Source organism: Plutella xylostella, chromosome 24 (genome assembly GCF_932276165.1).
Source record: "Plutella xylostella chromosome 24, ilPluXylo3.1, whole genome shotgun sequence".
Classification (NCBI taxonomy): domain Eukaryota; kingdom Metazoa; phylum Arthropoda; class Insecta; order Lepidoptera; family Plutellidae; genus Plutella; species Plutella xylostella.
The window spans coordinates 5,357,441-5,381,538 of NC_064004.1; the positions used below are offsets into that span (position 1 = coordinate 5,357,441).

The 24,098-nt window shown below is 40.9% G+C and overlaps 2 protein-coding genes across 5 annotated transcripts; one reads left to right on the forward strand and one right to left on the reverse strand.

Moving 5' to 3' along the window:
- Positions 1 to 503: 503 nt before the first annotated feature.
- On the forward strand, positions 504 to 13,036 carry LOC105396964 (coiled-coil domain-containing protein 186). 4 transcript variants are annotated; one of them, XM_048629952.1, is made up of 17 exons: positions 504 to 1,988; positions 2,292 to 2,504; positions 2,825 to 2,944; positions 3,637 to 3,745; positions 4,558 to 4,712; positions 5,127 to 5,236; positions 6,057 to 6,216; positions 6,682 to 6,819; positions 7,598 to 7,699; positions 8,071 to 8,161; positions 8,574 to 8,665; positions 8,976 to 8,984; positions 9,695 to 9,775; positions 10,342 to 10,467; positions 11,754 to 11,771; positions 12,100 to 12,246; positions 12,604 to 13,036. In XM_048629952.1, the coding sequence occupies exons 1-17, from the start codon at positions 612 to 614 to the stop codon at positions 12,673 to 12,675; spliced, it is 3,120 nt and encodes a 1,039-aa protein (XP_048485909.1). In that variant the 5' UTR covers positions 504 to 611; the 3' UTR covers positions 12,676 to 13,036. The 4 variants fall into 4 exon arrangements, with proteins under 4 accessions (XP_048485909.1, XP_048485911.1, XP_048485910.1 ...); XM_048629954.1 differs by lacking the exon at positions 11,754 to 11,771; XM_048629953.1 differs by lacking the exon at positions 8,976 to 8,984.
- Positions 13,037 to 13,994: 958 nt separating this feature from the next.
- LOC105390753 (EP300-interacting inhibitor of differentiation 3) lies at positions 13,995 to 22,076 on the reverse strand. Its single transcript, XM_048629896.1, has 7 exons — positions 21,579 to 22,076; positions 20,949 to 21,059; positions 20,290 to 20,408; positions 19,111 to 19,280; positions 17,450 to 17,643; positions 16,844 to 16,962; positions 13,995 to 16,387 (listed from the first exon to the last, which is right to left on the reverse strand). Exons 1-7 carry the CDS (start codon positions 21,664 to 21,666, stop codon positions 16,331 to 16,333), a joined length of 858 nt encoding a protein of 285 aa, XP_048485853.1. The 5' UTR covers positions 21,667 to 22,076; the 3' UTR covers positions 13,995 to 16,330.
- Between the last annotated feature and the right edge of the window lie 2,022 nt (positions 22,077 to 24,098).

A 24,098-nucleotide genomic window follows, 5' to 3' on the forward strand; every position in this document is an offset into this window, starting at 1 on the left:
TCCTTGTTGCGTGGCTAGGTTTTCTACATAGCCATGTCGTTATCTATGCGTTATCTAGAATATATTCTCGATAATAAAGCCCAAACATATCTTTTGTGGATGGTATATGAGTAATTTTATTTGATGTTATTATGATTTTTAAAGGTAATTATTTACGTATCGTTACAAACTTTCATATTTGCTACGCAACAGAGAGCAGAAATGAGATCAAGGTCAGATTAGGTTTTTCAACTGCACATATTTCATCGTAATTTTTTTTTTGTTATTTAATCTTAATGTATTTACGTCTAATAAGGTTTTATCTTTTAATTAACAATTTTACCCAACAAATAATCACAAAATTGATCTTGTTTCAAATTACTCCAACAAAAAGGTATTTTAATATCATTTAATGATTATTGTTTTATTCTTGAAATATGTATGCATTATTAAACACCTTCTGTCACCTAAACTTTGTTTTGTGAACGTCAAAAAATCTATCGATATTTGGATCAAGTGAGAGTTTATTTTTAAAAATAAAATATATTAACTCTTATAAATAGGTGGTTTTCTGGTAGATTCTTGCAAAAACTTATAATAGTCATTACTTATGCAAGGATTGCAAGCGTAATATGTCTGCTGTGAGTGAGGAAGCTGTGTCCCATATTGATTCTGTCGACGTCGCTAATTCTCTTGTTGAGAGCGAATCAAAATGTGAATTAACTTGCGATTCCGGATTGGACACTCTCGATTCATGTTCCCTTTCTTTAGTTAACACTTCGGAGACTCCAAAACAGCTCCAAAATGAGGAGAAGGAGGGCGAGAAAGGGTCCACTAACAGGGATGCAGAAAATGATAGTTCTGATACTATTTATAGTCCTACTTCTCTGTCTCCTGAAGCTGGTGAAGAACATCATTTCATGAACTTCGACGACCTCCACGGAGTCGACGATGTTGATAATATTGCTATAAACCAACTTATAAATATAGAGAATAAGTATGACAATGAAATAGATAAAATATCAGCAGATAATGGTAATTTTAAGGTTGATCTACCTCTTGATAACATATCCAGTGATTTCAGTAGTTATCTGTGTTCAGATACTTCAGGAAATTCAGCGAGAAGCGAGTCTGAAGTGAAAAATATAGAGAATATTGAAAATGATGGATTTGGAAAATCCGATATTCATTCTAATGGATCTACCAGCATACACAGCCTGGACAAGGTCCATGATTCTAATGATTACATTGCTGCTAATGACAATGAAATGAAGCCCCAAAAAATAATGCATACTCTAGCCACATCCACCATGAGTCTCCATGAAGAAACAGAGCCAGCAATAGAAGCTGCATTAGCCAAATCAACATTCAGCAAAAGTGCTGAGAACATTCCGGTACTGGTTCCACATGTTGTGTCCAACCAGAACTCCAGCACAAAAGAATTGGATACAGAGCAAATACTATCAGACTTTACCAGCCAAAAAACTAAAGCACAGGCTGTCCAAAAAATAGTACCTGATGTAGTGAGCACCGCAGATAATAAATACCACAGGATTCCTAAAGAACTGCTGAACCAGGACTTGGGGAGCATTGTGAAGAATGTCCATGGGATATTCTCTTCAGTCAGCGGTAGTCTTAAGAACGCATACAACATATCATCTAGAGCTGCCCACCCTAAACCACCACAGAAGATTGCCTCAAAGACAGGAAGCAAAATTATGAGTGAAATCTTTGAGGAAGAAAGTAGTCTTCAAGACAGTGGGAGTGGAACAGACAAAGACACAATATCTGAAACTGAAATATCTAAGTCCTCAAATTCTGAACAAGACTCGGAGTCAGAGTGTGATGCTAAAAGGGAAGTGTACAAATTGCAAGTGGAGTCTTTGGAGAGGCTATTGGCTGAACAGAGAAAGGAGATGGCGGCGCTGCGGGAGAGAGTGAGACAGCAGACCGAGGAGATGATTGGGAAGGAGCAGACTTTTAAGGACCTTGAGGGGAAAATGGATTTGGTATGTTTAGGTTTTCAATTCCAAATAATTCAAATTTTTCTGCTTATTTATGCCTCTCTTGTTATTTAAATAGATCACAATAATATAAAATCTTAGTTAAAAGCCATGTAAAAATAAATGTGCTCCAAAATTCATTCAGGAATTTCTTACATTCATAGCTTTTCTTTAGATTTTCATATTTTACTAAAAAACCATAGAAGGTTTTATACCTTCATGGTGGCTACCCATAATAATAACCCTGATTTTCCAAACCATCCATACTCTTTTCTTCATAAAACCACATTTCCATTCCTCATCCAACAGATGCGCAAACGCGTAGAGCACGCGGAAAAGGAGAAAGACTCAGCAGTGATGCGGTACGCCAGCTCAGAGTGTACAGTGATTGAGGCGAGGCGAGCGGCCGAGGCAGCCGCGCGGGCCGAGCGCGCCGCCGCGGCTGAGCTGGAACTCATGGGCGGGAAGCTGAAGTCAGCGCACGCGGAGAAGCAGAGGATCTGCCAGATGTATGATGATAAGGTTAGTGCTATTATTTTCCTGTCTTTTTACTACAAATAGCTAACAATGACAGTAAATAAAAATTAATTAAGCTACCAACTTTTAGCTGTACATTTGTGATAGGTCGCGAGCCGTATCGCCGTTTTCAAATTATTATAATGCCCTTAGGGTACACATGTAGAATCTATAATCTATATGTGCGTTTCCTCTCTACATATATTTTCCTTACCCATTAAGATTCGAACCCATGGCTTCATAAATGAGAGCCGATACCTTATCCATTGCCACCACGACGCTTTATCCATGCTTCTGTTATATGTATTTATGATAATATTCCCCAGTGCCACGAGGTGCTGTCCGCGGAGCGCGAGCTGGGCCGCGCGCGCGAGGAGCTGCGCGAGCTGGAGGGCCGCCTCAAGTGGACGCAGAGCAAGCTGCGGACAGAGGTGGACGCCTACAAGGTGAGTCATTGCAGCTGTGTCACTAATGTTCCTAGTGCCTCCTAGTCCTAGTGCCGCGAGGAGTGCGCGAGCTGGAGGGCCGCCTCAAGTGGACGCAGAGCAAGCTGCGGACAGAGGTGGACGCCTACAAAGTGAGTCATTACAGCAGCAGCATAAGTTACACATGCATGGTAATTTTTATTGCTTTACTTGCTATCCGACAGTATGACCATTCTACTACTGTACCCCTGGGGTCCGATGAGTCTGAATATTTTACGCACAGGAAAAACTTTTCCTATTTCACTTACACATCAGCGCCTCTAGCGGCTACTATGATAAAACTCATAACAGAAGAGATTTTTTTTTACTTTAAAAGGGCTACTTCTTAAATCACAGTTTTATAGTGTATATTGAGTGTTATTCATCACGTTTAAAATGTTACCAATGGCCATCTAGACACCGTGGTAATCCATAAAGTAGCCGATTTGGCTCGTCCGGCCCCTTTGTACCAAATGGGGAAGAAAACCAAGTGAAACTTTGGCAGCACCAGCGAGTGTGCTTTAAATTCTGGTTCTGACCAATTACATTGTAAGGGAGAAAAATTGCGACTGAACCAACCAATTAGAACTGGGGAATTAGGCACAGTCGCCTAAGGCGCCATCTGTAATTAGCTTTTAGTTTTTCTCCTCATTATATCATTATGACACTTTCAGGAGAGCGCCGAGCGTGCGGAGAAGCTGTCGCAGCAGGTAGCCGAGCTGGAGGCCGCGCGGGACGCCGCCGCCGCGCACGCCGCCGACTCGCTCAAGGCGAGACAACTCGGTTAGTGCAGTTAATGTAGACAAATCTGTGACTACACATTTCACGTTTAGGGATTACAAAACTAACACACACATAACATATTATTAATGAATTTATTTGCACCATTGAAGACCTTAATATAATTTTAGACCGCCACCGTGCGCGCCGTAGACTCTGTCAAGCCACAACTTGGTCAGTGTGCAGGCGATATAGGTAAATCTGTAACAAAAAATTTTACATTTACTGCTTCCAAAAGTACACACACGCACACACATATTATCGTACTGTTATATAATGAATGGAGATGAATGGTTGTGTCGGTAGAGGACGTCCTAGGCGAAAGTATGTCGACCAGATAGGCGACATACTCAAGAAGAGCCAAATTAGGAGTTTCCGAAACCGACGAATGAATGTGGAGGAAGCGAAAGAAGTATGTCAGGATCGTGGCACGTGGAGATTCATAGTCTCTGCCTACCCCTCTGGGAGACAGGCGTATGTTATATAATTTATTTTCACCATTGAATTGAAATGATAGCACATTTATAAAGGCGATAGAACAAGGTGAGAGATTTTAATAAAAAATATTAAAAATACATTTCGAATTTAGGGTTTTTTAAAACTTCAATCCATAGTCCGTCACATTTCACGTTAATCTTTCAAAACGAACACTTACCCAATGGCATTTATTGAAAAAAAAATGTTTACAACACAGGTTCTCGATAAAAGGTAATTTGGAAGCTACAGAATCATCTCAATACAGTCAGTATAAAAATTTGATATTTAAAATTTTGTTTTTAGACCAACAAACATCACACTCATACTTCCTATTACAGAAATCGATCTGAAGGAGAGCCAAGCGGCGCTGATCCTCTGTCGCCACGAGAAGGCAGAACTGGAGAAGGCAGTTGTCTCGCTCACACAGCAGCTAGAAACGTGTAAGAGTGAGCGGGACGACGCGACCACCCGCCTCGCAACCGCTACCGCTGAGGTAATACAATTGATGTGTTTTTAGATGTACAATTTGTAAAGTCTAGATTTTTTATGTTGAACTGACAGAACAATAACACATACTTTTTTTCCATGGAAATCATTTTTTAGCAGTAGGTTTTAATATTTTTTCTACAGTATGATGTATCTATTTGATAGGTAATTCGATAGGCGGAACACCGCATTTGTATGACATCTTGATCAGCGCCCCTGTCGGTAACGTTAGATACTAATAATACGCCTACAAACTCCAGTGAGCCGCGTACAGAATTACTATCGACTTATGTAAGTCGACAATATTTGTGATACGCACACAGCGCCCTGTCGGTAACTTGAGAAACTAATAAACCCCTACAAACTCCTATAAAGTCGACAATATTCGTGATTCGCACACTGATCTATGTGTATTGCGCAGGTGTCCCGCCTACAAGACAGCAACCTGCGTCTGGAGGAGGAGGCGGCGTCGCTGGCCGCGCTGCGGGCGCGCGCCGCCCGGGCCGACGCGCTCAGCTCACAGCTGGAGAGGTGAGGGCACCTTAAATATGCAGAGTGTACGGTTTATCACGTACAGTCGTACATATTAGATTATAAATACATCCGTATTAGTCAGTAATTCTCTCTCCCCTACATTTGGTCCTGCGAGCCGGATATGAACCAGCGACCTATGGATGACCGTTGCAAAAGTGTTAGTGTCAATTCACACGTACCACAACCACACCACGTCGCAGCGACATAATGTGGTCAAGCTGTGGTTACGTGTGAATAGTGTGACAGCGGCTTTTTGCAGTTGCGTTGTGGCAGCGACAAAATGTCGATGTGGTTGCGTTGTCGCTGTCATTGCGATGTGGTAACCACGTGGTCGTCTGCAGTTAATACGGAGAACAGGTTGCCGCGGTGCCGCCGCCGCGTGGCGGCGTTGCCGTTGCGATGTGGTTGCGTTGTGGTTGCGATGTGGTTGCGATGTGGTCGTATTACAGGTGGTCGATAACAAAGGCAAAATGTGGCACGTGTGAATTGGATTATTCATTGTCAATACAAAATATACACCCGACTACACGGCGTGGTTGTGGTGTGGTTGTGGCTGTGGTGTGGTTGTGGCTGTGGTGTGGTTGTGGTACGTCTGAATTGACCCTTAGTATTAAGGTGATAGGAGGAGACTCAGGGGAGTTTTGAAATTACACTTTTTTTTGTTTCTATGTAGAAACTTTGTTGTTCACGTCACTTTTTACTGTGGCGAGTAGTATTTTCGAGAATTTTCAATTGTCGCACAACAAAAGTTATTCAGAACGAAGGGCATCATCAGCTTTTCAAATCAAAATATTATAATCACGCATCATACCCACAGGGAGACCCGTCGAGCGGAGCAAGCGGAAGAGGCCCTGTCAGCGGAGCGAGCTCGCGCCGAGACCTGCTTACTACGGGAGGCCAGCGCCTTACAACACGCCGCGCAGCTCACCGCGCAGCACGTGGCCGCCGCCGCCAGCAGCTGCGACTCACGGAGACAGGTGGGAGACAGGCGACTCTAGGAGACAAGTGAGAGACAGGTGACTCTAGGAGACAGGTGGGAGACCGGCGTCTCTAGGAGACAGAGACAGGTGACTCTAGGAGACAGGCGACTCCAGGAGACAGGTGAGAGACAGGTGGCTCTAGGAGACAGGTGAGAGACAGGCGACTCTAGGAGACTACGCGCTGCAGCACGTGGCGTAGCACGCATGTATCTAAGAGACAATTGACTCTAAAGATACATGTGACTCTAAGAGACAGTTGACTCTAAGAGACATGTGACTCTAAGATACCGTTGACTCTAAGGGACAAGTGACTCTAAGAGAGAGGTGACCCTAAGAGACAGGTGACTCTAGGAAACAGTTAACTCTAAAAGACATACCTCATCCTATAATATTAAGACCAACATATCGAACTTAATAACCACTCAAATAACCCATTCACCCCCTCTTTCCCCTTCCCCTCAGGCGCAAGCTCTCGAGGCGGACAACGTGTCCCTGCGCGCGCAGCTCGCGGCGCTGCAGGCGGAGCTGGCGGCGGCGCGGCGCGCGGGGGCCGACGAGGCGGAGCGGAGGCAGCGGGAGAACCGGACCATGGCTAGAAAGGTATTCTCAAATATCGGCTAGATACAAGATAGAGGCTAGATGGGGTGACGACTTGCGAAAGGTGGCTGGTTATGATTGGATGCGGAAAGCTAAAGATCGCATCCAGTGGCTTGCTTTGGGTGAGGCCTACGTCCAGCAGTGGACTGCTATAGGCTGATGATGATGATGATGATGAGGCTAGATACGCTTCGCCAAAAAAGTTTTCCCGTGGTAAGAAGCGCTCGAAGCGGACAAGCTGCAGGCGGAGCTGGCGGCGGCGCGCGGGGGCCGACTAGGCGGAGAGGAGGCAGCGGGAGAACAGGACCATGGCTAGAAAGGTACTACAATATATACAGGTGTTGCAAAAATGGTATACTAAGCCGAAACCTACGGATGCAGCATTTTATATCTAAGCCCGGAAATGAAATCAGAATGTCAAAAGTCGGTTTAATATACCCTTTTTGCAACAGCCTGTCGATAGATATTCTTTATTTGTACACAAAGATACATTTGCAGAACTTATATAAGTACTAACAAAAGGTCTTGCAAGATCACTACGGCCGCTGTAGCGACGGTGTAGGCTTCGGTAGCGACGGCAATAAACTCATGTAATACGCCTTCAACCAATCACAGCGCCGTATTTATGGTGAATCGCGATACGATCACGTATATCTACGTGGATAACGTACCCGTTTAAGGGTAACTGCTGGTTTCTAAATATTTCTAATGGATTCATTTAAGTACTAGGAGTAAGAATTGTTAACTTTAGATGATAATATAATCGGTTATTATGTTGTAGATCGCAGAGTTGACAGAGGAAGTGGCAGAGACCAACAAGAAGCTGGAGTGGGAGAAAGGAGAGAACGGAGTGTTGAAGAAAAAACACGCCAGTGCCATAAAGGTACCTATAATTTTTGCTATAGAAACACTCATTTGACAAACTGACATAGACTATATATATTGTAATTTTATGTCAAATAAGTCTCTTTCTTTTACTTGTGTAATTATTTCTTGATTTACTTGATTTTGCAATGTTTTGAACTAGGTACCACTAAAAAAATTATCACTGGAACGATTATTACATACTTAAATAGGTAATCTGCCATGCAAACTTGAAAAGGACAAAATAATATTGATGTTTTAACATTAGGATTTTTCTGAAAAACCTCGTTGTCTACTAAACAAGAAGAACTTCGATTACGTGATCCTGTCTCTTTCTCACTTGAGGCCCTCTTGTATATCCTTCTCCCTCTAACACGTGATTAATTCCAGGAGTTGAACCGCGAGCTACAGAGGGCGCTGCGGCGCTGCGACCAGCTCGGCGCCAAGATACCGCACGCGGAGAACGGAGACCACACCACTGGTGAATATTATGGACCTTGCTCATTTATCTCCAACTCGCCTGCCAAGCGTGGAGATTGTATAACCCTCCTGTCTTTGAGGAGGTCTATGAGGAGGCTCATTTCCTGCAGTGTATATTTTTGCTCATTTATAGCGACCACTTCTTATAGCTTCTTCATCATCATCAGCTCTGAACATGGCCTTTCTCAAGAACGCCACAACACACTGTCCTCGGCCTTCGTCATGCAGCTACTAATAGTAGCTACATAGCTGTCTGAGGTATGTAGCTAGCAAGCTGGAGCAGCATTCTAAACCCAATCGCTATCGGAGCTAAATAGCACCTACCTAAGTGCTTTGAGAATATAAAAAAAAGATACGCAATAATATTATGATGCCATTAATTTTTATGGAATTAATTTACTTTGTATATCCAGGATCAATAAGTTCGCTGAGTAGCGGGGACAGCGCGCTGCCCACCGAGGAGCGGCTGCAGAACGGACACGGCAACGACGTTCCAGATATACAGGTAATATTTCGTAATATTTATAGACTTTTAATCTTATAAATATGAATTAGGAATGAGAGTGGTCCCAAACGAACGCCTTGGGGTACACCAATAATGTTCAGCCGGTACCTCTATTATTTGTATTCAAATTTTTCAATGCCATATTCGCTGATCTGAAATACCTTTTAAAACTTCCTCTCTTACTCATTGCTAGTTTTTGTGGTCAGAAAACTGTTATAAAATGTATTGTAAATATTCATGTTACATAAATGTTTGTGTATAGATGAAAGTCTAAATTATTTTAACTTTTCATGCAACCTCGGTTATTCAGGAGAACAAGGTGAGACTAAATGAAACTTTCACGTTTACAGATTAAACATTCAAGTGTATTCCGACAAATGTTCAACAAGGTTTGCCTGATCTATGTTGTGTAGCTCCTAGAATTTTATTTAGAATTTTGGTAAAGTTGTGTACATAGTCTTTTAGTGCGGTTCTCTGGAACATAATATTACTATTGTGATTATTAAGTTTTGAGGGGATACCACGCATAACACAACATAATGTAGAACAATTCCCCGCGATTTTTTACCGCAATGCGAGCACCGGAATATAAATTCTTATGTCATATTTATGGTATAAAATTTTCTATTGTTCATTGCTAATTTGTCGTTAGTGGTACGCTAGCTGTTCACCTGTGTAAATCCTGACGTCTAGTACAGGTTGGATAGTTTGTCGAAAACTACAAAAGTTTACTAATTATTATTTATTTATTCATGTTTTCTCGCATACATTGTATGGCACAAAGCGCCTTTAGTGGAAACTATCATGAAACTTTTGACAGATAATGTAAGCAGGTGACAGAAGAGAAAACAAAACTTTTTACGTTTTATTAAATTAAAACCTGTAATAAAAGTTTACGTTCTTCCGCATAAGATGTGGCGCCTCTAGCGGAAATTCTCATGATACAATTTTAGTTTACGTTAACTGCAAAACCCCTACCAGAGGCTCTATCTATAGTGTGCAATAAATGTACGGTCTGCCTCCCCGCAGGTGCACACGGCGGACCGCATGCAGCTGATCGAGCGGATCGTGTCGCTGCAGCGCGCGGCGGCCCGGCGAGCTGAGCGACAGGTATGTAGAGTATACATACACTATCATCCTACTTAATATTATAAATGCGAAAGTAACTGTTGTCTGTCTATCTATTACTTTTTTAACGCGAAACTACTGAACGAATTTGAATAAAATTTGATATACAGATGGTATAGACCCTGAGAAAGAACATAGGCTACTTTTTATCGCGGATTTTCCACGGGAAAACTTTTTATGGCGAAGCACAGCACGCGGGAACAGCTAGTATCATTATAATCCTTATATTGAACCAGTTGACGGCCGAATGGTGTAGTGGTTGGTGACCCTGACTCCAATACCGAAGGTCCTGACTGGGGCTGATGTTTGGTTAACGACAGATATTATATTTGTACCTACTCGGGTCTTATTAATCTATACATACAGAGTGTTGCAAAAAGGGTATACTAGTGGAAACCTACATATACAGCATGTTATATCTAACCCTAAAAATGAAATCAGAATTCAAAAATTTGCGTTTTTTTTCTATAGATCCTTTGTTTTTCACGTGACTTTTTACTATGGAGAATGACTTTTTTTCGCGAATTTACTTTCCGTCCCGTCTCCAGGACTTCCTGGAGGAGCACGCGCGGCAGCTGACGGACGAGCTGCGCAAGAAGGCGCGGCTGCTGCGCACGCTGCTGAGCCAGGCGCCGGCGGGCGCGCTGGCGGGCAGCGAGCGGGAGCAGCACAAGGTATGGCTGGCTTCTATACCCACAAGTCTGGTAGTGACTTAGATAAACGTCACAGAAAAGAGAAGAGAAAGATACGGCGCTGTGATTGGTGGAATTTATCGACGTCGATAGCGGTCCTAAAAAGGGTGCCATGATATATAGAGTAGATTTAATGCTACTCTGAGATGGCGCTGTATCAATTTAGTATGACTATTGCTAAAAATTGGGAGTTTTGCGTTCATTGTGCACAATTTAAAGCGTAAAGCGCGTCACATGTAAAATCGACTATGATAGCCGTAAACCGCATGTCGCATATAGAGGCGCATAGTCTGACAGTCATAGACAAGGTTTCCTGGAGCGCGGCAGCTGACGGACGAGCTGCGCAAGAAGGCGCGGCTGCTGCGCACGCTGCTGAGCCTGGCGCCCGCCGGGGCCTTGGTGGGGAGCGATCGGGAGCAGCACAAGGTATGGGTGGCTTCTAGAGATGATGCTATGACGATTGATATATGCCAGAAAAACGGATCGGTGCTTCGGCATTCCAAAGGTTGAAAGACAGCGCGGGTCCATTATCGACGTAGATAAACGCCACTATATCGTGATTCGTCATAACTAGGACGCTGTTTTGTGGATCGCGCATTAAACTAGTTTATGGACGTCAATAATGGGCCTAGAAAGGGTGCCGCTGCTGATTTTGCAGTCATTCTACGCAATTTGAAACGTAAAGCGCGTGACATGGAAAATCTACTATGGTAGCCGTATACAGTATGCAGCATATAGAGCGATAGTCTCACAGTAATAGACAAGGCTCCCTGGAGCTGACGGACGAGCTGCGCAAGAAGGCGCGGCTGCTGCGCGCGCTGCTGAGACAGGCGCGGGCGGGCGCGCTGGCGGGCAGCGAGCGGGAGCAGCACAAGGTATGGGTGGCTTCTAGAGATGATGATTTAGACGATTTAAACGCATATAGGTAATAGGTAGGTTACCTATATGCGTTTAAATCGTCTAAATCATCATCTCTATAAGCCACCCATACCTTGTGCTGCTCCCGCTCAGAAAATCAAACACAATTAAAATTATATTGTGTCTTGGACGGATCCGCGCTTCGACATTCCAAAGGAAGGCTGCACAGTGCACAGGTTCATTATGCACAAACGTCACTATTAGGCGCCGTAGACGCTGTCGCCTTTACATTGATGATACAAACATTAGGTTCATAAGAGCAGAGTATAGCTGTAATGTAATGTGTATGCTGAGATGTGGCTCATTTTATTAATGTACTCATCTTTTATGTTCCACGCTTTACTATGCAGAAAAGGAAACTGACTAAGGTACCTAATAAGCATTTTTTTTCTTGGATCTTGAGGGTTAAATGTTAGTGTTGTTGTATAATATTTCCGACCCACCTACAAAGTGCAGACGTCTCGTCAGTCGGTAATCAGCTTTGTGTGTGACATTTGTTCCGGAAAAAAATACACTAATTATTATGAATAAAGCAAAAACAACGTATAAGGTATATATACCTAACGTATACGTTGTTTAAGTAGTCTAGCCTTGTAGTGTAGTGTCCTATTAGGTACTAGGTGAGCGGATTTTGACGACACTTTTTTTCTTTCAACGTGTTGTGAACAACAGGGCTGATGCATTCTTGTCTTACAGAAGGACATAGCGCGTCTGGGAGGCGGCGCGATGGCGGCGGTGTGGGGCGGAGACCCGGCCGGCATGACGCTTGAGCTGTCCCTCGAGATGAACAACCGACTGCAGGCTGTACTGGAGGACGCCTTGTTGAAGAATATAACCCTCAAGGTCAGTGGTGTTGAATCTAGATTCGCTAGGGCTGTTGATGAATGATCGAACTAGAGGACGTGCTGCTGAAGAATATCGCCCTTTAGATCAGTGGCGTAGAGTCAACCATGAGTTTCGCCACGATCGATCGAAGATACAGGCAGTAAGTATAAGGTTTCAGAAAATATACAGCTTAAAGTTACTGATGAAGCTCCATCTAGTGGCCGCCTATATACTTATTCCCAACGCCATCTATGCGCGGTATCGTTTTGACTTTTCTCAAAGCAACAGCTGTTTTCGGCCTTCCTCCCAGTCCCAGTCCCAGCCGTATATTTTAAATCCGCTTGCAAATACTCATCTACTATTATTTTTTTGCAGGAAAATATGGATACGTTAGGAAAAGAAATAGCGAGATTAAAAGGACAGCCGCCGCCGCAAGCGAGCAAGTAGCGAGCATTGATGTACTTAAGAAGACTCCCAAAAGGTTCGACGTTGTTACAATAGATGGCGTTAATTCAACTTATGCTATTATGGGTGTCCGCATAAAGAAATCGTTTTGAGAAGGGGGGTATTTTATTATATTAGTAAAATATTTAATTTACTAGTCTTCAGTATACTCGCTAGATCGCTATAGATATTGACATTAAATAAAGAAAGAGGCCATGCACAAAATGTAATATATCTTGCATAGCTAGTTTTAAATAATTATTGAGAAATTATATTTAAAGCAGCCGAATGGCGTAGTGGTTAGTGACCCTGACTACTGAGCCGAAGGTCCCGGGTTCGATTCCCGGCTGGGGCAGATATTTGTTTAAACACAGATATTTGTTCTCGGGTCTTGGATGTGCCCGTAAAATTGCAATAGGCCCGCCCCCTATTACATTGGGACTAACAGAACACTCTGGCGAAAAGTGGGTGCAGCAATGCACCTCTGCCTACCCCGCACGGGAGTACATTAGTACAAGGCGTGAGTGTGTGTTATTTAAAGCGGGGAATATCATAAATTGTGAAAAAAGTCAAAAAGTGATGAAATTAGTGTCAAAAATAATAGTTACTATAAATGCTGATACTGCATTTTTCATACTTGGCATAAAAGGTAAACAATAGTGTGTATTTTTATTCAAAATATTAATAAGGGACACACTAAAATTGTTTTCCTTTTATGGCTTGTCGCCTTACTCGTATTATTAATTCTTCCGGCTTCCGTGTATGTATACTTGTAGTATTTATTATTAAGGTTATTTATTCTTAATTTAGCATTCCACTGTAACTAATATAAAGACATGAAGATTTAGGTTATGGATTTTATTATTATGTACTTATTGATGGATATAAAAGTTATTCCTAAATACATTTTTTAGTGTTGTCTGGCTATTCTAGGTTTATGGAATTTGGATTCTGAAAAGCTAATAAAACAGAATTATGAAGTTAAATAATTTTGAGTACGTATATTATGTATAGGTATTTATTATTCAAGTACCTGAAAGTTAATTTTAAATAATTTGACTGTTACTATAGCTAATAATTAATTGATGAATTAATGGAGTACTTGTAGTACTTATTAAGTTTTTATAGTTTAGCAAAACCTACCTGTGGATAGTCATAATCAGTTACCCCCTTATTCATAGAAAAGTTACAAAACGTTTTAACTAATAAACTGTTTTGTCCCTCTCTGTCAAAGAACAAATTGTTCTTTGTCGGAGAGGGACAAAACAGTTTATTAGTTAAAACGTTTTGTAACTTCTCTATGAATAAGGGGGTTAGTCTGTAATATTCCAGTATTTGTATTCATGTGTTATTGATGCTTAATGTTATAGTTATAAGTTTTTTCTTTATATTTTTATGTTGATGACTGACTGCTTGCTCATAAGTCTGTATAAATTTCTTTATTCCATGACTTACTCTTAATCAATCTTACTTTTACGAGTAGGTACATTTAAGACTTTATGCAAATCACCCTTACTATATTTGGTTGTAAATAGATGAAACATTATTAATTGTCTAATATTATTTCAATGAATTATGAAATGTTTGTTGTATTATAAAATACCTAAATATATTTTAGCTATGTCACATTGATATCAAGTTACAGATTGATTCAAGACAGATCAATTACTTATTAGATGGGTCCTTCCGCCATATTTTAAGGACAAAGGAACGCCATCTGTTCAGCGATGATTAAGTTATGTGTAGATAATATATATAACTATGCACGTATAGGGATATTGAAGCCATAAGGTAAGCGTCCACCTTTCGGCAACGGAGTCAACGGACGCATCGTATTCTTTGTATAGAAATTCACACAAGTGCGTCCACTTCATCGGCATTGCCAACTACGTTTCTCCATACATTTATGCAAATCCGTTGCGTCCGATACATACGATACCGATAGGTGGGCCCTTACCTTTAAAGTGCCCCCACTGAAGTCTTACAGCTAAATCAGGAACTAAACTGCCTATCATACTTCGCCGCTATCCGACTTTAGTGGTGGAGTTGTCTCTATCAGATTTTACAAGTGACATGAAAAATGAACAAAGAGAAACGGCATACCTCACTGGCATCAGTCATGTAAATAACTTATCATGTTGATTCGTGTTTAAAACGTATTATGTAACGTAGCTATGTATATTGTAAATTAATCTCTAAATGACGACCACAGGTTATAACTATGTAAAATATATTTTGAGCAAACTACTTCATTTTTATTTTCCATCCCTCCAACGATAATTTCAATGTCAATAAATTTATTTATGTAGGCTATTAGGTATGAGAAATAAAATGAACATTTAAGAAAATACTTATATTAAATTTAACACAGTCAGAATACAAACAAAACATTATCAAAACACACTCTGTAACAAAACAGTTATAATGAGTAAGTACCTTACTAAAATAATGAATTAAGAATATTATGTACAGGATTCAAAAATAAGTAGCATTTTTTAAAATACATAAAGAAAATGAAATGCATCTAAAAATATTCATTGACAAGTCTCTGACCACGATAGCAACAGCTTATTCTTAGTAACTACATTTATAAGTCATCACATAATCATCCTTTACAGTGCCACAAACTTATCTGTTCCGGTGAGAGTTCACATAAATGTCTAATATTTCTTCATTCTATATGATTTTATGTTTGTTCGTATTGTTAATTCGCTCTTGCGGTGTTAATAAACCCATCTAGTCTTTAACAATATACAATTCATTAGTAAGTAATGAGATATGGATCAATTTAGTTCGCTCTCACCGGAACAGATAAGTTTGTCGCACTATAATCGCCCACTGCTGGTCATAGACGCCCAAGGAGCGCCGCAACACTCTGTCCTCGTCCTTCCTCATTCAGCCACTACCGGCTACCTCTTTAAGGGTGCTCACGGAGAATTTCCCGGATTTTTAAATGTCATGAGCGCTTTCGCATAATTAGGTTACCGGTACAGGTAGATACAGGGAACCCGATTCTCTATGTACGCACCCTAAGGTCGCCGGTCCAGCTACGCTTTCCTGTTTGTGGTCTCGACTGGAGAACTCGTTTATCCCATTGATCGACGGTTCCATGACATATATAGCTTGCTCACTACGACTTCAGCTTGCAGTAATTATAAAGGTGGGTACTGACCGACGTTACAGACTGTATTGTAACATTCCCAGCGAGCATGTTACGCAATGCTGTGTTCTAAAATCGGCTCGTTGCTCGCTGGTTTCCCCGTAACACTACGTACTGACTGCACGAATGCTCGCTGTGTAACATGTTACATTACACCTCGTAACGTTGGTCAGTACCCAGCTTTAGAAGTTAGCGAGTTAAAGTGCGATGATTTCGAATAGATGATTCACTTTTATTGAACCACACATACATACCTACCTACCTAGTAATCGTAATAAGTGCTAAAATATCACAGGCGGAATTTCACATAATCTATCCTTAGATACAAAACATTACAAACGACCCATGAATAGAATAGAATAGACCCATGAAGTCTCAATATTATATCACTATCACTGTTGTACCTATAGACATACAGATCGGCCACTTCAGTCATCGTGCTTCGTCCATCACTGACAAAGTTGCACTCTATACATATTGTACAAACCCGCAACAGTTTCATAATCTCTTGATCGTCATCATCGGCTCTGTGATGCCGAGCGCGTCGATGAATTCCTGAAATAAATAATTACTTATTGAATTCTATTGCATACATTATATTGAACTTAAAACTGTTTGGCAGTAGGTATGTATGCAACATAAAACGAACAGTTTTTTTGCTTTGTTTTTGTATGTTACACACCATCTTGTGCGTATGTTGTTAATCTAAGCTGCTAGCCTAGCACGGGGCGCAAGACGTGCACGTCTAGACGTGATAAAAGTTTTCCGTCGTGCTCACTCTCGAGGCCGCACGATGGGAGTGATCGCGATGCAAAACTTTTCTCACATCTTGATGTGAACGTCTTGCGTCCCATAGCCCTTCAAAGGGCTAGCGCAGGGCGCATTTAAGACGTGACAAGAGTTTTGCATCGCGCTCACTCACATCGCGCAGCCTCAAGAGCGAGCACGACGGAGAACTGTTGTCATGTCTTAATAGCGCCCCTTGCTACAGGGCCAGGTATGAGCTTGTACCTGCCACGTCTTCATGTCGAGCGACACTATGAACTGGTTCTCGTCGGCGTGCTCCCGCGCCGTGGACTCGCGCCGCGCCGCCGGCACCGGCGTCACGAACGGGAGGCCACATGACTCGTCTGGAAGGATATTAATAGAATTTTACGAACGTATTTGTGTTAATTTTTTGTTGCAATAATAATGACCTATACTGCATAAAAACCAGGCGATATCGCGTCGCCTGAAATGATATGAACCTATTACACAGATCTAGGCAGTCAAACTTATTAGCTCCAATTTCTTCATAGTTGGTTAGATCGTAACCAGGGAAAGGTTGATCAATTATACGTCATCTCCATATTAAATTCTTGCCAGATGTGTCAAAAGTCAAACAATAATGCCTGGTTGTGCTCTAACCCACTATATCGAAATCTGCACTTACTAATCTGATGGCTAATCCTGTCCTGTTAACGGTGACACCCCAAGCCATGTCATCTAGTGTTAGTCACCCATACAATATGGCGTGATTTCACACATTGAATAATAATGCTTATCCGAGAATAAGTTGACGTATGATGTTGGCGTTGTTTACTCTCGGGTTTAACTAGATGAAGAAAATCGACTCACCAACATCAATAGCTATGAACCCGTCGCGCACCAAGAACGACACGTAGTACACATTCTCTATGGTCCTTGCGAAGCTGCCGGGGTCCAGCACGAGGTGGAAGTAGCTGAGCGGGCGTCCCACGCTGCGGTGATGCTTCGTGATGAAGCGGTTCACGCGGGACACCATCTCGGAACCCTCTTCTGTCTTCTCCAGTCTGTGGGTTAATTCATACTGTCTTGTATAGAGGGAATTTGTGTGTATGTGTTTGTTAATTTTTTCTAGTGTGCAGGGTGTTTCAATAGAATATAGTATGAAGGAAAGGGGTAACTCAGAGAGTCCTTCTAAACAACTTTTGTGCAACGAATTTTGCATATTCATAAAAAAATACTTAGAACAGATATTTGTTTCAAGACAGGTATTAAATTTTGTAGCCAGCTGTCGCTACACGGGTTCATTATCGACTTAGTACTCACTGTATCACAATTCGCCATAAATACTGCGTTGTGATTGGTAGAACATGCATTAAACGAGTTTATCGATGTCATGATAACGACCGCTGGGTTCTAATTCATTGTCTCACGGGCGTAAGCCAAGGGCGTTATGTTTGTATTACTATAAAGAAAGACATGGTCATGTTTAATATTTCCTTTTACATAATGAATGTTGTGCATGCCTGTTTTGGGTAACAATGTAGAACAGATGTTGCTGTTTCGGCAGCAGTCGTTAAGCCTAGTCAGAGGCCTTCCGGCAGCTTGAAAACATCTGACAGTCGGGTTGCCCACTTACCCGACAACTTGCATTGTACTCATTCAAAAAACAGCGATACGGCTCGCGACCTATCACGTGAGTACAATGTACAGCGAAAAGCGAGTGACACCTCTGACTACCCCTTCGGGGATTACAGTCGTGAGCATATGCATGTCGCAGGCATCTGGTTTAATCTCCTGTTTGATTGAACCGCTAGCCCGTTGATTGGATGACGCTATTCAGTTGTATGACTAGGCCGAACGTTGATTGTACAAGCGTCACAAAACGTCCAACTAGTTAGCGGACTTAAAATCAGTCAGGTGGTGAATAAAACAAATATGGCGTCTAACAGCGAACAGCTGACACAAAAAGCACTTGTATTGTTATTTTTTGCAAATAAATTAGCTTTAAAGTGCGTTATTTATGTTAAAATAGTGTGACAACATGGATTTACCTATTATTATTATTACACGGCCGGCGGATAGTTTCAAAGAAAAAAATGTGCTGAAACTGGATAATTATGAACAACAATATCAAGGTACGTTTATTGTTATTGTTTAGTTAATTTGTGAGATGAGAGCTTTGTAACATAGTCTTTTTGTTGACTCTTGTCTGGTCATGTTCATCCTAACCAGACATTACAAAGTTGCTATACTATATCCCATTTAACGACTTCGCTGAATAACGTTCAGTCAAGACGCTGGACGTTACAGTCAACCACTTGACGAGTTGTTCTTCAGTCATTCAACTGAGTAGCGTCATCCAATGAACGGGCTAGCGGTTCAATCAAACAGGAGATTAAACCAGATGCCTGCGACATGCATATGCATGTAGAACAGATGTTTTGTTGTATTTTTTAAATTTTGTAACCATTTTTATCTGTTTTGTGTGCCTCAATAAATAAATAATAAAAATAAAATTAAATAATACATACTGTTCAACATTCTCAGGCTCTTTGAGAGCAGCGAGCTGCTGCCGCTCGGTGCGGCGGCGCGGCGCGCGCGGGCGCTGCTCCGGCGGCGCGGGGGCGAAGCTCCCGAACAGGTAGGCCAGCGGCGGCGCCGCGCGCGGCAGCGGGAACGACCAGAACTGCGGGTTCTCCTTCTGTTGCGGGATGAGGATAGTGATGTTTCATACTTTATTTTTAACCGACTTCAAAAAAAGGAGGAGGTTCTCAATTCGTCGGGATTTTTTTTTTTTTTTATGTATGTTCACCGATTACTCCGCCGTTTATAAACCGATTTTGAAAATTCTTTTTTTGTTGTATTGGGTTGAGCTTCCAGGTGGTCCCATTTTTTTCAGAATTTTATCTCACCCCTAAGGGTGGGTAAAGGGGTAAAAACAGGGTATGAATTTCCATTTTGGACACATATTAACCGATTCTAATGAAATTAAGAACGTAAATATAGTTCTTATAACAAAAAAATATGATGGTGACCTTGAGCTGATCTGATGATGGAAACGGAAGGCAGTCAAGGGAACTCCTCAACGGTATATAGCAACTACCTCGTGTTTAGGCTTGAATGATTCGTATTGATTAGAAGGACTTTTTGGTATCATTTGCATCTTACTTTTGATTAAAAATTATTGCAAATAAACTAAAAACTATAAAATAAAATAATAATTAAAAAAATTAAAAAACCGACTTCAAAAACCACTAAAATGTAAGAAATAATTTAAGGTTTACACAAATTATATGTGACAGTACAAATATACCTAAGCAGGAACTGTGCTTTTTTGAAGTTGGTGCCATATTTCTTCAGATAACTTTGTCACCGGACCAACATATATTGCATAAATATGACAAATAAGTGTACAAAGGGACTTAATGATTTAAGTATTTTCTATCAGCCAAACTACAGGAACAGGAAGTCAGTAGAATGGTGCAAAAAAGATTTATTTAGAAGATATGTTCTATCCCTTATAGCGATTTCTTTACCTTTGAAAGGATATTTTCAACCATCTTCGAAAAAAGTAGGAGGTTTTCAATTCGTGTGTATATTTTTTTTTTATTGCTCCTCATAAGTAAATATCTTAGTAAATATTAAACCATACAAAGAATACTTATAAACACATACATAGAATACAACCTTATTAAACTTTTCTCACTCACAATGTGCTGCGCCAGCTCGTGTCGGTCGTAGGAGTGCACGTTCCCGCTGACGCTCTCCGAGCCACGCACGGCGAGGTCGCTGGACGCGCGCAGCACCTGCGAGTCCAGGAAACCCTCGCCTGGAACATATACATAGGCAAGATTAAAGAAAAAAATACCTACATCATGTTTTATACAGGGTGTTGCAATATGAGTTCTTTGAATTTATGTACAATGTATACCATCGCTCTTACGGTGAAGGAAAACATCGTGAGGAAACCTGCATATCTAGATTTAGCACGTCTAGATATGTGAACCCACCAACCCGCAGTGGACCAGCGTGGTGGGCAATGGTCCAAGCTTAGGAAGGCAGTTTAGACCTTGGGGATATGCACAAAGGTTCCACTCGAGAATAGAACAGAATAGAATAGAATATGGGTATACTAAACCAAAACTCGAGTGGTGTGCGGTTCAGAAGGGTTTTTCCGCGGCGGGAGAACCACCTGTGTAGTGCACATAGTCGAATTTTAAAGGATTGACAGCACTAAAATTTGAATTTGTGCTTTCAGAATCATCATAATATTGCATCTAGTTTTTGTCTTAGACAAGCTAAGAAGATGGAACCGCCTGGTGTCAGCCCCAGACTGCTCGAGTAGCAGGAATGAAGAAGAAGCAGTAACCTGGATGCTTGACTCTCTCCTCCACGCCGCCCTCCGCCAGCAGCGAGTGCGCCTCGTGCACCGCGTGGGACGTCTTGTTGATCAGCTCATCGTTGTTGGAACTTTCTATATCTGAAAAAATTATATTTAGTGACATAATAATAATGGAAGGTTATGAAAACATAGTACTTGGATAAGATTACTGATATTTTAAATTTATAGTTTTTAAGCCTTGTGCTTGTTATACTAAGGTTACAAGTTGATCTCACAAAGGGTTAACAAACTATTCATACTTTTCATAAGAGAGTAAACAATATTAGCTTACCTTGTTTAATAATATTTTGATTTAAAAGACACACTAACATTGTTTACCTTTTATGCCAAGTATGAAGAAATGCACAAACAAGGGTTCCTTTTTTTGTAAAAAAAAATATGGCCTATATATGTACATATATTATCAAAAGCCTGAGTAGTATCTTTTCACGAAGTCTATGTAAGTTTAGGAACAAGAATAATTTGTATTTAGTTACTACTTGTGCAAATTGACTGTGCACCTGACTGACAAAAACCAGAGGTCACAGTAACCAGCTTTGGCGTGCCCCTGGTTCTCGCTGGCCAGGTGCACAGGTAATTCGCATGAGTAGCACGTACCTAGACTGGAGAGGTCTTCAAGCAGCGCGCGGTACCGCAGCTTCCGGTCGTGGCTGCTGCTCATGCTAACGCGGGAAGCTTGCGACATTGTAGATGCTAAATTCGGATACTACTTCTTTAATTTTAAAATCACCCAGTTTTCCTCCTTGTTCCCCTTCCTTCCAATTTAATTGAAAATTTTATGTGTGGATCACTCAGCAAATAAACGCGCCGATAACAAGTAACAACTTGTTGTTAGTAACAAAACAACAAACAAAAGTCAAAAACTTATAACCACAGAACACATTGTAACTGTCAAAATAAAATAGGTATATCATATTTTCTCTATGGTTGCTTATTTGTTCTGTTACTATTCTGAGAATTTAATATTTGTATTCTTCGGGAGCCGTCGCTGTTTTTGAATGAGTAGTATCCGTCTAGGCTAGGACGAGGATCTAGATGTGCAAGTTTTCTCACTATATTTTCCTTTACCATAGGATGCTTCGGTACATTTCAGGATTCGAACTCAGGACCTCTCGAATGAGACGAATACATTTATGTAGATGACACATCGTTCAAATTGTATGAGCGACTGCCGAGCAGAGAGAGAACAGTATGGCTATGCCTTAGCGCGTGTTAACTTTACCTACAGTCAGTAAAACAACAGCAAACAAATCAGTTGAAGTTTTATTGAAACACATCGTTTGCAAGAAAAAAGGAAACAACAATATTAATATAGGTACTAACTGAAAGCCATTTTTCTTGGCTAAAGATTCGACATAGGTACTACATGACATAGTTTCGATTGCACCTTGTTACGAAGTTACAAAATACTGTGCTAAATTATTATATAATATTTACCTATGATATAAGTAGTTTCAGTTGAAGAAGAATATATTTTAATACTCTTCCTCACTGTCACTCTCACTCTCACTCTCCTCACTGTCACTGGAGTCTGGGTCATGCCTGGTTCCTTCAATATGCTGCTTCAAGTTATAAACATTGCATGGAACATCCACATCACACCTCTTGCAGTGGGCTGAATGTGTACCCACGTCAGAGAGATACTTCTCAATAGAGATCTCCTCATCTTCCACCAGATTTTCAAGCTCTTCACATTTAGCTTTGTGGTCTGCATCATTATCAACATGGTCCAGGATCGAATCAACGTCATTGTCAATAGAAATATCGCAGATCTTGCACCATAACTCTTCGTCAGTAATTTCATACTCGAAGATACCATTGTATTTTTGTACGGCAACTGCCAAAGCCTTCCTGTGTCTACCTCCATCCGTGTGTTCCTCGATGCAACTCAGTGTGAATCCAACTTTAGATTTGCATATTGTGCAATGCACTTGCCTGCTGCCGTCGACTGGCAGGTCCATGAAATGGCCTTCAATAGCATCTTGGACCTCTTCCATCGATCGCTTGTGTTGGTCCGTAGCGATATGTTGCTGCACCGAACTTATATCGTTGGAGTTGGAAAAGTACTGGTCACAAATTACGCATACAACCTGATCGCAGTCTTCATATTCGTTGACGACGATGTTGTTCTTAGTCTGCAGCCTCTTCAGGTATCTATTCGAGTGTGGTCCTCCGTCGATGTGAGTCTCAATCACTCGCTCATGGTTCGGTATAAACACTTGACATAAAGTACATTTCACTTGAGACTCTGAATGTTTTACAAGAAAATTGTACTCCATTTTCTTCTTTGTTGGCAATGATTTCAAAAGGATGCTAAGGACGTAAGATTATCTTGTTTTTGCAAACCTGTATAGCGGTCAGTACGTAAACTAGATATCAGCTAAAAAACCGATAATATTACTCTCGTCTCAACGCAAATCTCGTGACAAAAAGAAATAACTTAAATTGGTATCATCTTAAAATTAACACCTATCTGCTTGACATAAAGTTCAAAGTTATGTATTCTGACATAATATTATAGTCTGTTTTAAATACTATAACTCTATAAATTTTGTTATTGTCTATGGCCGGGGATTTAAAGTGTAGACGTCATATCATAAGTTTTTTTAGGGTTCCGTAAGTCTACTAGGAACCCTTATAGTTTCGTCATGTCTAAATGTCTGTCCGTCTGTCTGTCTGCACCGATTGCCACAAAAAATGGCGGATAGATGTAAACTGATAATCCAAATTTATTTATTTTAAATATACAATTACAATTGTATTATTATTATTACCCCCCACCTCCCATAGAGTGAAAAGGTGATTCGAATCATCATCGATCAAACCGGTCTCGAGATATATTATTAATACAAAGTTAAAAATAGGTCTAATGTATAGAATTCTATATGGCTACGGAACCTTTTCATGTGCGTGCCCGACACGCTCTTGCCGATTTTTTGACTTTGCAGTCATACAAAAAAAAAATCATTCGTTAATTTATGAAATAAAAAATATATTTGGAACCAAATATTGTAATATGTAATGTAACTTTACCTCACCTTACCGGTAGTGAGTAGGCCAATAATCCAACATGTTTTAAAAAAAAACAATTTTATATTATTTTATTTACTGGTAACC

What these genes read in the sequence shown, in the direction of transcription:
- LOC105396964 (XM_048629952.1), top strand. Translation starts at nt 612, where the DNA reads ATGTCTGCTGTGAGTGAGGAAGCTGTGTCCCATATTGATTCTGTCGAC. An exon ending in GCTGCGACTCACGGAGACAG is followed by an intron (nt 6,217 to 6,681) that starts GTGGGAGACAGG and finishes CCTTCCCCTCAG; the next exon opens with GCGCAAGCTCTCGAGGCGGA. An exon ending in TGAAGAATATAACCCTCAAG is followed by an intron (nt 12,247 to 12,603) that starts GTCAGTGGTGTT and finishes ATTTTTTTGCAG; the next exon opens with GAAAATATGGATACGTTAGG.
- LOC105390753 (XM_048629896.1), bottom strand. Translation starts at nt 21,666, where the DNA reads ATGTCGCAAGCTTCCCGCGTTAGCATGAGCAGCAGCCACGACCGGAAG. An exon ending in TGAAGACCTCTCCAGTCTAG is followed by an intron (nt 21,060 to 21,578) that starts GTACGTGCTACT and finishes TAATTTTTTCAG; the next exon opens with ATATAGAAAGTTCCAACAAC. An exon ending in GTTCATAGCTATTGATGTTG is followed by an intron (nt 16,963 to 17,449) that starts GTGAGTCGATTT and finishes ATATCCTTCCAG; the next exon opens with ACGAGTCATGTGGCCTCCCG.